Genomic DNA, 14,956 nt, shown 5'->3' with positions numbered 1-14,956 from the left:
TGTGCAGCCGTTTGAGACTCCTTGTGATTAAGGGCCAAACAAATAAACATGACTTGACTTGACTTTCCTCATGTTGAGGTTTTTTCCTTGCCCTCATGTAGGTTTTAGATCAGGGGATGGTGTAACAATAGTATGTGGTCTGTGCAGCCCTTTGAGACTCTTTGTGATTAAGGGCTATACAAATAAACATGACTTGACTTAATCACTTTATGAAAATTAAAATAAAACTATTTAAACTCAAATCAAATTGAACTTATTAATCATTCAAAATTTATATTGATGGCGGAAAGCAAATAAAACAATTTCATTCGAATGATAGAAAAATAAATTAAAATGATCATTTAATCAATCACGAAAAAAATAAAATAAAAGTAACATGATTTGTATAATTACTATGTAAGGTATTACTGTGCTGAGCAGATGCAAAGTGAGGCACGCGAATGCCTTGCTTCAAGACAGAGGGCGATAGTGAGACCAAGGATTCTGATTTCAGCCCCAAACAACAAAATTATGTTTGCTTCTTAGATGCACTCGAATAAATTTGTCTTTTTTCATTTCTTTTTTTATTGACTTTTATCAGCCTGGTCATCCTGGAAGGTGGATAACCTCATGTGCGGTTCTCAAGGTTTCTTCATTTTCCTCATGTTGAGGTTTTTGAGTTTTTCCTTGCCCTCATGTAGGTTTTAGATCAGGGGATGGTGTCATAATAGTCTGTGGTTTGCAATAGTCTGTGCTCTGTGCAGCCTTTTGAGACTCCTTTTGATTAAGGGCGTCACAAATAAACATGACTTGACTTAACGGTTTGCAGTGATTTATATCGTAGCAGCCATTTTGGATTCTAAGACCTTACGTAATGTTCCAAGGATCCTGTCCTTGTTGTTAGCCACATTGTAGGCGGTTAAGCTCAAAAGACTGTCAAAATCCTTGTCTGTGTAAGAAGCTCTTGTTGTGTTGAATGGAGTCTTGCTGCTCGTCACGTCAATATCTCCAGCTTTGATTTCTTCTGCTGTCTCACGCTTCACACCTAAAAAAGGATAAATACGATCGTCCATTTTAGTTATTTATATGTAATCAAGGGTCCGGTCTATTTTTTTTATCACCAATTAGCATGAAGAGCTATCACTTTGAAATTACTATTATAGAATAGAATAGAATATACCTTTATTGTCATTGTTACAAAATGGGTTAACATATTGTGACGAAATTGGGCATGACACTCCAGTTTCACACATTCACAGTGAGGTAAGAAAGCCAAGAAGATAAAGGAACAGAGAAGATAAGGTTATAAAACAAGGAGGATAAGGTTATAGTTATTATAATGTTCTTACTATGTTATTACTATGTTATTACTATGTTACTACCAGGTTGCAATTTTTGGAAGTAGGGTTAAAATAGGTTTAGTCAACCACTAATACATGTGCCTTCTACAACATGAATTAGAGCACAGGTGTCAAAGAGGCGGCCCGCGGGCCAGATCAGGCCCGCTAAGGGATTGAATCCGGCCCGCGAGACAAGACTCAGAGAAGTGCAAGAGAAAAACAAGCTGCAGGTTGAAATATGTCAACATGATGTTGACAAATAATAATAATAATAATAATAATAATAATCATTTCCTTGTATTGTCATTCTGTGTAAAAATGTACACAGAACGAAATGTCGATTGCACCTGACCCGTTGTAGCGAGCCGATGCAGCCGCAGCCAACAGAGGGCGCCGCCGACCACTTTTTAAGTCTTAGGAATGACTCGGCAGGGGCGCGAACCACCGACCTCCCAGTCTCAAAGCGGGCGCCTTACCATCTAGGCTACTGAGCTGGTTAAAAGCCAGGTGCCTCTCACAAAGGCACTGTACTCGTATTTATTTCTCTCTCTCTTCCTTTCTCTTCTTTCTTTCTCTTCTTTCTTTTCTTTCTCTTCTTTCTTTTCTTTCTTTTCTTTCTTTTCTTTCTTTTCTTTCTTTTCTTTCTTTTCTTTCTTTTCTTTTCTTTCTTTCTTTCTCTTCTTTCTTTCTCTTCTTTTCTTTCTCTTCTTTCTCTTCTTTCTCTTTCTTTCTCTTCTTTCTTTCTCTCTTTCTCTTCTTTCTCTTCTTTCTTTATCTTCTTTCTTTCTCTTTGTTTTTTCTTTTCTATCTCTTCTTTCTTTCTCTTCTTTCTTTTCTTTCTCTTTTTTCTTTTGTTTATCTTCTTTCTTTCTCCTTTTTCTTTCTCTTCTTTCTTTCTTTTCTTTCTTTCTCTTCTTTCATTCTTTTCTTTCTTTCTTTCTCTTCTTTTCTTTCTCTTCTTTCTCTTTCTTTCTCTTCTTTCTTTCTCTCTTTCTCTTCTCTCTCTTCTTTCTTTCTCTACTTTCTTTCTCTTCTTTCTTTCTCTTTGTTTTTTCTTTTCTTTCCCTTCTTTCGCTTCTTTCTTTCTCTTCTTTCTTTTCTTTCTCTTTTTTTCTTTTCTTTCTCTTCTTTATCTTCTTTCTTTCTCCTTTTTATTTTTTTCCTTTCTTTCTTTTCTTTCTTTCTCTTCTTTCATTCTCTTCTTTCTTTCTTTCCCTTCTTTCTTTCTTTCTTTCTTTCTTTCTCTTCTTTCTTCCTCTCTTTCTTTTTCTCTTTCTTTTTCTCTTTCTCATTCTCTCTCTTTCTTTCTTTTCTCTTCCCTTCTCTTTAATCTACTAGTCCAGCCCCCGACAGAATTTTTGTTCTATCGTGTGGCCCCCGAGTTAAAATGAGTTTGACACCCCTGAATTAGAGGGTTATTTTATAGTAACCTTATGGAATAAAGAATCATGTATTTAAATACAACGATCATTTCTCAGTTAGAAAGGAAATGTCCTAGAAAATCACGAGCACTCACTGACCCTTGAAACAATAAACTAACTAATTACATATTATCCTTTTAGGGTGTATGGAGTGGCAGTGTCTGAAATAATGTCGGGCGTAGAACTTACAAAACTTCTCTGCCCGGGTGGCAGATCACTTTTTTTAAAAAAAACAAGAACGTTTGCTTTATTCCAATTTCGAAGTATTCGTTCGGTTTGGAAATTTGGGAATTTCGGTTCGTTAGGCAATTTGCATAACTTCGTGCTTCCGGACTTTCCCGAGCCTTTTAAGATCGTGCATTTGCATATTTTCCAAAGTAGACACACAGAGAACACAAGAAAAATGGATAGATGGTTAGGAATCAAGCTAAAACCTCAGCCCCAGAAGAAAGATTCAAAAGAAGCGAACAAAATTGATGACGCTACAAAACGTAAACATACATTAAAAGCATCGTGGAAAGAGGATTTCGCGCAGAAACATCTGAAGTGCGGCACTAAAAATAACCATACCTGGTTCTTTGAAGAAACGGAATGAATCGTTGACAAGAAGGAAGTACATGACGACCGGGGCTTTACTATTCTCCGGATCTTCAAAAATGTAAAGCTCTCTCAAAGGTTCTTTTTCCAGAGTCGCCAAGTCAACAGGTGGAAAAGGGAAGCCGTGGTCTCTACAGTAAGACACTGTCAATCGCAGTTCCTGTAAACAAGTGTGATGATACGAAAGGATTGTTTTGAATCCTTGGCACATTAGGTTTTCAATGCATTCCAAAATCTGAATCATAATAGGTGTCTATGCTACAACAAATGTAGATGATGTATATTTCAGCATCCAAGTTATTACAGTGGGACCTCGCTACTCCGCGGTTCCACGTTTGCGGGTTCAGAGCTTCGCAGGTCTAAAAAATATAATAATAAAAAATAATAATAATTAAAAAGAATAAATAAATAAATAAATAAATAAAAATTATTATTATTTTATTTTTTTTGCATTTTTGAAGGAGTATTGCTACTTTGTGGTTCCACGTTCGCGGGTTCAGAACTTCGCAGGTCTAAAAAGTAATAATAATGAAAAATAATAATAATTGAAAATAAATAAATAAATAAATAAATAAATAAATAAAAATTATTATTATTATTTTTTATTTATTTTTTTGCATTTTTGAAGGAGCGTCGCTACTTCCTGGCTCCACGTTCGCGGGTTCAGAGCTTCGCAAGTCTAAAAAATAATAATAATGAAAAATAATAATAATTAAAAATAAATAAATAAATAAATAAATAAAAATTATTATTATTAGTAGTAGTGGGGCAGCACGGCGGCGCAGTGGTTAGCGCGTGTGCGGCACAGTTCTGAGGTTGTGGGAACCTCCTGAGTGGGTTCAAATCCAGCTCCTGGCCTTACTGTGCGGAGTTTGTATGTTCTCCCCGTGCTTGCGTGGGTTTCCTCTGGGCACTCCGGGTTCCTCCCACATTCCAAAAAACATGCACTTCAGGTGAATTGGCCGGTCCAAATTGTCCCTAGGTGTGACTGAGCGAGTGAGTTGTCTGTCCCCGTGTGCCCTGCGATTGGCTGGCAACCAGTCCAGGGTGTCCCCTGCCCACTGCCCGATGATTTCTGGGATGGGCTCCAGCATCCCCGCGACCCTACTGAGGCTAAGCGGTGCAGCTGATGAGATGAGATGAGATTATTAGTAGTAGTATTTTTTTTTAGCATTTTTGAAGGAGCGTCGCTACTTGGTGGTCCCACGCTCGCGGGTTCAGAGCTTCGCAGGTCTAAAAAATAACAATAATAAAATAAAATCATTTAAAAAGATTTTCACTTTTCGCGGGTGGTTTCGGTCCCCATTCACCGCGATAACCGAGGGATTACTGTATCTCGCGACTGCAATGCCCTTGAATGGCCAGCAGGGCGAAGAAAATGTCAGATCGTACCTTGAAGATATCGCCCGGGTTCGAAGAAAAATCGAGACAAACGATAACGTCCGTTTTCCTCTCCGGACGCAGGACCGGAGGACAGCCGATATTGATGTAAAGGCCGGCATCGATAAGCTGTACGAAGGAGTCGCTCGGTGTCAGTAAGTTGGGAAAGGCGTCCGGATGTTTATCTAGTAACAGAAGAAATGGATCTGGATTTAGATAAAAATGCTTTCATTTTTAAGTCAATGGGTCAACTGTAATATGGACGTCACATGCAATGTGAATTTCCCTTCGGGGATGAATAAAGTATCTATCTATCTATCTATCTATCTCTCTAGACATCTATCTCTCTATCTATCTATCTCTTTTTCTCTATTTATTTACCTATCTATTGCTCTCTATCTATCTATCTATCTATCTATCTATCTATCTATCTCTTTTTCTCTATTTATCTACCTATCTATTGCTCTCTATCGTTCTCCATATATCTATCTATCTATCTATCTATCTATCTATCTATCTATTTATCTATCTATCTATCTATCTATCTATCTATCTATCTATCTATCTATCTATCTATCTATCTATCTATCTATCTCTCTAGACATCTATCTCTCTATCTATCTATCTCTTTTTCTCTATTTATTTACCTATCTATTGCTCTCTATCTATCTATCTATCTATCTATCTATCTATCTCTTTTTCTCTATTTATCTACCTATCTATTGCTCTCTATCGTTCTCCATATATCTATCTATCTATCTATCTATCTATCTATCTATCTATTTATCTATCTATCTATCTATCTATCTATCTATCTATCTATCTATCTATCTATCTATCTATCTATCTATCTATCTATCTATCTATCTATCTATCTCTTTTTCTCTATTTATCTACCTATCTATTGCTCTCTATCTATCTATCTATCTATCTATCTATCTATCTATCTATCTATCTATCTATCTCTTTTTCTCTATTTATCTACCTATCTATTGCTCTCTATCGTTCTCCATATATCTATCTATCTATCTATCTATCTATCTATCTATCTATCTATCTATCTATCTATCTATCTATCTATCTATCTATCTATCTATCTATCTATCTATCTATCTATCTATCTATCTATCTATCTATCTATCTATCTAGCTCTTTTTCTCTATTTATCTACCTATCTATTGCTCTCTATCGTTCTCCATAAATCTATCTATCTATCTATCTATCTATTTATCTATCTATTTATCTATCTATCTATCTATCTATCTAGCTCTTTTTCTCTATTTATCTACCTATCTATTGCTCTCTATCGTTCTCCATAAATCTATCTATCTATCTATCTATCTATTTATCTATCTATCTATCTATCTATCTATCTATCTATCTATCTATCTATCTATCTATCTATCTCTTTTTCTCTATTTATCTACCTATCTATTGCTCTCTATCTATCTATCTATCTATCTATCTATCTATCTATCTAGCCCTTTTTCTCTATTTATCTACCTATCTATTGCTCTCTATCATTCTCTATCTATCTATCTATCTATCTATCTATCTATCTATCTATCTATCTATCTATCTATCTATCTATCTATCTATCTATCTATCTATCTATCTATCTATCTATCTATCTATCTATCTATCTATCTATCTATCTATCTATCTATCTATCTATCTATCTATCTATCTATATATCTATCTATCTATATAAAGGATGAAAACTTCAACTATGACAAAAATAAATGTTTGGTCTGCCACCTGGGTGTCAAACTCATTTTAACTAGGGGGCCACAAGATAGAACAAACATACTGTCGGGGGCCGGACTAGTCGATTAAAGTGAAAGAAAACGAGAGATAAAGAAATAAGAGAAAGAGGGAGGGAAAAGGAGAGAGGGCGGGACAAAGAAAGAAAAAGAGAGAGAGGGAGAGAGTGTGAGAAACCAAAGATAAAAAGTCAGGAGAGAGGGGGAAAGAAAGGGAGAGGAAGAAAGAAATCCAAAGAGAAATAGAAAGACAGAAGGAGAGAAAAAAGAAAAGAAAGCGCAAAGGGTAGGGAGAGAGAAAGAGAAAAGAGGGAAAAGGAAAAAGGGAAGTTAGAGCAAAATAGGTTAAAAGACACAGAGAAAGAAAGGGACAAAGAGCAGCAAAGGAAGAGAAAAAGAGAGACACAGAGAGTGAAAGAGACAGAGGCAGGGTGGTAGAAAAGCGTGGAAAAGAAAGAAAGAGAGAGAGAGAGAGAGAGAGAGAGAGAGAGACAGAGAGAGAAATAAATACAAGTACAGTGTCTTTGTGAGAGGCACCTGGCTTTGGCAACATCAAGTTGACATATTTCAACCTGCAGCTTGTTTTTCTCTTGCGCTTCCCTCAGCATTGTCTCGCGGGCCGTGTTCAATCCCTTATTGGGCCTGATCTGGCCCGCAGGCCGCCTGTTTGACGCCTGTGGACCTAGACAGTGTTTGTACCCCTAAATGCTTAAATTTAATTGTTGGGTTTTTAAGGATTGAAAAGTACTTGGATTTTGGGTGAAGTGCTTGTAAATGCTTGAAATTGTTGCCATGTTTATGAACACCCTCATGCTACATTGTCTACATTTTTTGTATATTTTAAATAATTTAACATTAAATCAAATTATATGATAAAAAACAGAAAGCTGAAATTTCTATGGGGTATCTAAAATTTGCATTTTCCACCTGCCCGTTCCTGATCTCCCAGTTTGTCTCCGGCTATGACCTGTTTTTGATCCCGTCCACATCTGCTCTCCTGTCCCGGCTTACGACCTGTTTTTGACCCCAAACCCGTTTTTGTTCTCCTGTCCCGGCTATCGACCCGTTTTTCCATCCATGACACCGCCCTCACTTGCTACGAAAGATCCACTTCCTTGTTCGGATCTCAGTCCGAGTCCGAGAGCGACTTGCTTCCCACGTCCAGCAAACACCGGATTGTGGGGGCAGCCCTTCCTCTTTCTTTCAATAAAACTTGTGATAAACGTTACACAATTGGGTCCTCTTTCCGTCCTGGTCCTGACATGAAGTGATTATTTCTATTTTTTATTATCATATTATATCTAATGAAACAAATTTGAGGCAATGCAGTAGCGCCCCCTTTGGCAAATGGCACTCTTGTTTGCTGATGCCGAGAAGACATATGGAGAATATATTCATAATGTGAACATAAATGATATATTTTTTCCTATAACTTAAACCCACAGGAAAAGCTTTATCTTATATGCGCCAACGATGCACGGTACAAAGGTTCAGGGTTCAAGTCCAGCTTCCGCAACCTCCCTGTGCGGAGTTTGCATGTTCTCCCCGTGCTTGCGTGGGTTTTCTCCGGGCACTCCGGTTTCCTCGCACATTCCAAAAACGTGCATGTCAGGTTAATTGGCCGGTCCTAATTGTCCCTATGTGTGAATGAGGGTGTCCCCTACAAACTGCCCAAAGATAGTTAGGATGGGCTCCAGCACCCCCACGACCCTACTGAGGATAAGCGGTGCAGATAATGAATGGATATTCCCTTGCTTGCAATGCATTCTAATTGGCTAATAAAGCTTAGAGCAGGGGTGTCAAACAGGTGGCCCGCAGGCCGGATCAGGCCCGCTGAGGGATTGAATCCGGCCCACAAGACAATGCTCAGAGAAGCGCAAGAGAAAAACAAGCTGCAGGTTGAAATAAATCCACTTGATGTTGACAAAGCCAGGTGCCTCTCTCTTCCTTCTTTCCTTTTCTCTCTTTCTCTCTCTTGCTGTACTCTCTCACAAATGCTGCACTTATATTTCTTTCTCTCTCTCTTTCACTCTCGCTCTCTTTTTCTCTTTCTTTGTTCCTCTTTGCCTCTGTCTTTTTACCTTCTTTTGCTCTCTCCACTTTTTCCTCTTCTCTCTTTTTTCTCTTTTTCCCTCTCTTGCTTTCCCCTTCTCTCTTTCTCCCTTTCTCTTTTCTCTCTATTTCAATTTGAATTTCTTTCTTTCTCTTTCTTTCCCCCTCTCTCACTATTTCTCTTTTTATCTCTTGTGTTTCTCATGCTCTCTCTTTCTTTTTGTCCCACCCTCTCTACATTTGTCTCCCTCTCTGTCTTATTTGTTCCTCTTTTTTTCCCTTTCTCTTTAATCTACTAGAACGGCATAGAGTGTTAAAAAATGTTCTTTGTGTACCTTTCCAGGGTGTAAAGTTGCTATTTGTGCAGTAGTTGGAGTGCAGAGAGAGACCCTTGATGAAATTGTATCCTTTTGCTTCAATCGGACGATTCTGTAAGAAATCTCTGATAATTGAGGCGACGGTTTCAGATGGATCCAAGAGTTGGATATCGAGAGTCGAAGCTGATTTTTCTTCCGCTGTGAAAAGAAGATAACAGAAGATAAAGTCCAAGGGACTGAATCCGGCCCGCGAGATAACGCTGAGTGAAGTGCAAGAGAAAAACAAGCTGCAGGTTGAAATAGGTCCACTTGATGTTGCCAAAGCCAGGTGCCTCTCACAAATACGCTGTAGCTGTATTTATTCCACTCTCTTCCTCCCTTTTTCTCTCATTCTCTATCTCTCTCTATTTCACTCTCTCTGTCTCTCTTTTTTTCTTTTTTGTCCCTCATTGTCTCTTTCTCTCACCATGTCTTTTTACCTTCTTTTGCCTTCTCTTGTTTTTTTCCTTTTGTTTCTCTTTTCTCTTTCGCCTTCTCTCTTTCTTTCCTCTTCTCTCTTTCTACCCTTCTCTGTTTCCCTCATTTTTCTCTCCTTCTCTCTTTTATTTTTCTTTGGATTTCTTTCTCTGTCTTTCTTTTCCTTTCTCTCACTATTTCTCTTTTTATCACTTGTTTCTCATATTATCTCTCTCTCTTTTTCTCTCTCTCCCTTTCTCTCCCTTTCTCTCTTTCATTGACCCATACGCTAATTCATTGCCACTTTGACAAACAAAAATAAAAAAGTAATGTTCAAACGATTCAGAAGTGTTTTTAATCGATTACAAACAACAAAAATGCTTTACAAAATGCATTACTTATTATGTCCTGTCTGTGATTGGTCTGTTGCCACGTGTGGATGCCTGTGAGATACCATTGTATGAAGTTGCTGCCACCTTGTGTGTGTTTTTGGAGGACTTTGATTGATTTTTTTTACATGGTTGCAGAATTATAGTCATTTAAATAGCGCTTGTCAAATAGGGGCGCCGGCGCCCCTATGGTAACAAAAGGGTAACTTAAAAAGCAGAAGGAAAATGTAACTTTAATTACCCCATATACTTCATTTTCTACAGATATATTTTTGTTTCCTGTAAATCACGATCCTTGCCTCAGTCAGTACATTTATCAAGTACCCGGATAAACTGCTTTTTTTTTTTTAATCGCTTTGAGTTTGGATTGGCGTTTGGACTGTATTTCAAACCAACCTTTCCACACTTTTAACATTTTCATGCTAAGCTAACAAAAAACTGCTTTGACAAGTACAAAGTCACTCCCCCTCTCTTTTTCTCCTGCCTAATGTGTTGCTCGTCTCAAACAGCATTGCTAAAAGTAAGATAAAAGCGAAACGGCACGGTGGAAAGAATATATAAAGGCTCTTTGAACTCAAATGAGCATCGTTAAGAAAATATTCTAATTTCAACTTTATAAGGACACCACAACTGACACTCCACCTTTATGACTCCACTCGTTTTGAAATAGATACCGTAAATTCCGGACTATAAGCCGCTACTTTTTTCCCAAATGTTCAGCCCTGCGGCTTATTCAGTGAAGCGGCCAATTTATGTAATTTATGTAAAACGGCCACCAGCGGCGCTGGAGTATAAATGGTAAGATTTAGACCGGTGAAATATGTGCACCGAGGAAGACTGCAACCTCTAAGTTTATGCATACATTGTCTGTATAGTAAAGGTACGTTCCGATAATGAGGAAGGCGCCCTTGATGGCGATAGTTATGAGGAGGAAATTTAGGATGACCTACCATAAAGTTCACAATTATGGGATGCTTTTTTTTTTAACAGGCACGTTTGATACATTGCGAGCGTGATCCTACTATTGTGTTGGTACCTTTCAAAGGCACGGTTTGGGATGAAAGTTATATTATTATTATTAAAGCTTTGAAAACTCTCTCGGTGTACCGTCTTTCTTCGTAAATATGTGTAACCATGTATGATATGTATTTGCAACTGTATATTTTTGTCATGTATTTATTTTAGAGATTTATTCTGTTATGTGTTCTACGGACGAATCAAAAAGAAGGGGCGGAGCAAACGCGGGCTGATGGGAAGTGGGGTAAAGCTGAGTTACCGGTAGGTAGATCTGTCTGTTGTCGCAGCGAACAATAGTGGATGTGTATTTTTCCCACCCTTAACTTTGGAAATATAAATTTTGTTTCCTTGGATTACTTTCAACGGGACCCGGACTTTACAAGTCTGCATCATACGTTAATTACGGGTATCATTTTCCATTTTTTGTGTACTGTCTATGTAGTAATGTCAGGAAAAAATGTTAAAACGTCATATTGCCAGACATAACGAAATTGTGAATATGCTTGAATGCTCTTAAGATTGTTGAGAAGGGGTGTTCAAACCTCACATTGTTTGTTTGCTGTTAATACAGTAGTGTCAATAAATTTGTTCAAACCCCAAAAAAAAGTTACAATCGTGGAACTTACAGCCTGGTCTGGGTTAAACTTGTGATTGTGTCATGGTTTATACATGGGTGCGGCTTGTGTAAGTACAAAATCACCTAAAAAGTGGTGGGTGCGGCTTATAATCAGGTGCGCTCTATAGTCCGGAATTTACGGTGAAATAAAAACAGAAAATTCTCATTTTCTCATCAGGGTGATCCAGGAAATCTTGGGAATTCATATTAAGTTGCTAAACTCGGAAAAAGGTAAAACATTAATATGAATAGTATGTTGCACAATGTACTCAGTATTTAAATCAGTCCAGTGTACAGACTCACCTTTGTTGTCGACATTTGTTCCGAACCCAGTTTCTTTTTTGGAAATCCCGAATATTTTAGCCAGGTTGGCAGAGAAAAAACTGCCCCATATTCCTGTAATAGAAAAACAAACAAAACATGTACTTTGAATCGTCTTTTTCTTTTTTAAATTAAAGACTGTACCGTATTTTCCGCACTATAGGGCGCACCGGGTTATAGGGCGCACCCCCAAAAAATAGTTTTTGGTCCTATATCTTCCATAGATAAGGCGCACCGGATTATAAGGCGCTACAACGGGAACGTGGACAAAACAGTCAGATGGTTCAGTCCAACTGATTACCCCCTAAACATTCCCAAAGCTTGCAAGGACGCAAATACGTGTCGTAGACACGTGCGGATGCGGTGTCCGTACGATGTCACTTAAATGCGTCATTTCAAATATCATTCGGAAGGTTAAAGTCTTGGAATTCAAGAAATGCCAACCATTCCTTAGTTTCTATTTTCTTTTTCGCTCGCAACTTTACTGTGCATATGACAATAAACACTTGGAATTGAGTTGAATTCACTCAACTCATCACAGCAACATCATGATCGTTCTAAAACAAGATACCGGGAAAAAATAAAGCCGCATAACTCACCTTCTCACGTTCAATAATGATACGCAATCATGGTCTTCTTACAACCGTGAGTGTAGTAAATCCAGGAGAGTCAAATATTTACAAATACAGACTAATGAAACATGTTTCTTTATGGCGTACTTTAGCAAGCTTGCTATTCAGTCATCTTTTTCGGCCAATTGCAGGGTTTGTTTTGGCCCTCTAGCGTATCCGAGGCTCCGAATAACTTCAGCCAATAGCGATCGATGTAACGGATGATTGACACATCTTTTTCGGCCGATTGCAGGGTTTGTTTTGGCCCTCTAGCCAATCCGAGGCTCCGAATAACTTTAGCCAATAGCGATCGATTCAAATGATGATTGACACATTGGTTAGCCAATGAAACGCCGGTATATAAATCCCAGCATACACCGCGGACTACTCCACGTTCGGGGGAAAATCGAGTCGGCGGCTGTTGCGTAAGTTGCGAGACCTTGCGAATTTAATATTGAGCCATATATAAGGCGCACTGTATTATAAGGCGCATGGTCAGCTTTTGAAAAAGATTAAGACTTTTAGGTGCGCCTTATAGTGCGGAAAATACGGTAATTCCTTGTTTATCACAGTTAATGAGGACTAGAACCCGTAAGTCTTCTACAGGATGTATTCTAACACAATACAAAGGCATTTGAATGGATGTGTGCCAGGTAAGGGTTATTTATCAAAAATTTACTAAAATCGACAGATTTAAATCAAGATTTTTCAGGGCCATATTGCCTCACCCTAATTTTACCGAATTTTCACATATTTTAATAAATTTTTTCGCTGATGGTTGAAGCGCGACACAAATTCCAGTTATGAATACAATCTACCAAATTGGTAAAATAAGTGAAAATATGTACAAATAGAACAGTATTTTTTCATATTTTTGTCATGATTACTGATCCCTGTCACTTTTTAAACCCCCGTGTTCCTGTCACCGGTTGTCAGTCCGTCTGCGAACCTCAGTTACGCTAAGCAAGCCTTCCGACCCTGACTCTCTCCTGTTCTGATTCCTGTTTGATTCCCGGCTCCGACCCCTTTTCTGAACTTGACTACGTTTTTGCTCCCCCGTCCCGGCCACCGATCTGTTTTTTTCCCGCCATCGCTCGCCACGAAAAATATCACTTTTGCGTCTGAACAACCTGCTCCCCACGACCAGCGATCTTCCAAATAAAGCTAAGAGAAACGCACGCAAGTGGGTCCTGTCTTCGTTCCGGTCTTGACAAAAAAGGTTCACTGGAATCTAGTCTTTAAAGATATCAGTCAGTATGAGCTGTATAGTGACGCGCAGTCAGGGGAGGTAGGTGTGGTAAATTTGTGTTGTAGCCACAGTAGCAAACTGATTTATGACACCAATAATAATCTGTTTCTGTAGTAGAAAAAGTCCATGCCGCGCTGCATATTGATCTTCTGAAAAGGGTGCACGCATAGATTTGGCCCCTTCTTCTGCCTGACAAGTAGGAAGCAGTGCTAGGCCAGGTAGGGAGAGTTGCTAAAAGCGTGCCTGTCAGTCACACAAACAAACTTAGGGAGTTGTCGAGGGTGCTCGGTGAAAGAGAGGACTGCACACTCCACATACAGAATTAATTTAAATGCACTTTACCTATTATAGCACAAAACCTAGGCCAGTCTCTAAGCACTACGTTGAAAATAGGTTTGCCTATTTATCTTGAGAGTTTAAAAAAAATCGTTTTCCTCTTTATTACGTGTTGGAGTGCCGCGTCTAATCTCATTGCATACAATGTTTCACAACGTTCATATCAATCAAAAAATTAATTCAATGATATTTATTCATATTTTTGGTGTTACTCTCTGCGATGTTAACATTTGTTTTGGGTATTTTAGCAATCTAGCCCATCCAATGTATAATTTTCTCAATTTTAACGATATTTTTCTATTGTGACATACAACATTGGAATAACAATGATGAAATTTCAACGATTTGGAAATAAATGAAGCAATTAGGGCCTTAAGCAGCTTCAGCGACAAACTGCTGTCACAGTCTTGTTCCACGGACAGACTGAGGAGATCATTTCTTCCTCATGCCATGAGGCTCTTGAACTCCACCCGGGGGAGTAAAAGCCCACTTTAAACCCCATCCCCACATATGTATATTACTCTATTTTTATTTCAGTGTGTGTTTTCCGTAGCACTATTTAAATACCCTATATCAACACTTTATATATCTATATCTTTTATTATTTTATTTTTCAACACAAGGATACTGCTGGAAGTGTGAATTTCCCTACGGGGATGAATAAAGTATCTATCTATCTATCTATCCATCTATCCATCTATCTAGCTCTCTTCCTCTATTTATCTACCTATCCATCGCTCTCTATCTACCTATCTATCTATCTATCTATCTATCTATCTTTCTATCTATCTATCTAGCTCTCTTTCTCTATCTATCTATCTATCTATCTATCTATCTAGCTTTCTTACTCTATTTATCTACCTATCTATTGCTCTCCATCTATCTATCTATTTCTATTTATCTACCTATCTATCTATCTAGCTCTCTTTCTCTATTTATCTACCTATCTATCACTCTCTACCTACCTACCTACCTATCTATCTATTTATCTATCTATCTATCTATCTATCTATCTATCTATCTGGCTCTCTTTCTCTACCTATCCATCGCTCTCTATCGCTCCCCATCGCTCCCCATCGCTCTCTATCTATCTATTTCTATTTATCTACCTA

At 38.2% G+C, this 14,956-nt stretch overlaps 1 protein-coding gene across 1 annotated transcript in view; it reads right to left on the bottom strand.

Annotated features, from left to right (window-relative positions):
• Positions 1-812: 812 nt before the first annotated feature.
• Positions 813-14,956, bottom strand: part of LOC148354355 (cytosolic phospholipase A2 beta-like) — a 36,269-nt gene continuing 22,125 nt past the window's right edge. Inside the window, 5 exon segments of the mRNA XM_088350879.1 lie at positions 813-1,024; positions 3,311-3,497; positions 4,730-4,902; positions 8,868-9,047; positions 11,631-11,723. Of these exon segments, the coding sequence (XP_088207005.1) occupies positions 813-1,024; positions 3,311-3,497; positions 4,730-4,902; positions 8,868-9,047; positions 11,631-11,723 (845 nt within the window).

The sequence above is a fragment of the Urocampus carinirostris genome, chromosome 13, assembly GCF_059441175.1.
Source record: "Urocampus carinirostris isolate Australia breed hairy pipefish chromosome 13, RoL_Ucar_1.0, whole genome shotgun sequence".
NCBI lineage: Eukaryota > Metazoa > Chordata > Actinopteri > Syngnathiformes > Syngnathidae > Urocampus > Urocampus carinirostris.
The sequence above is the reverse complement of the archived record's forward strand: the minus strand, read 5'-3'. Positions and strand labels throughout refer to the sequence as shown.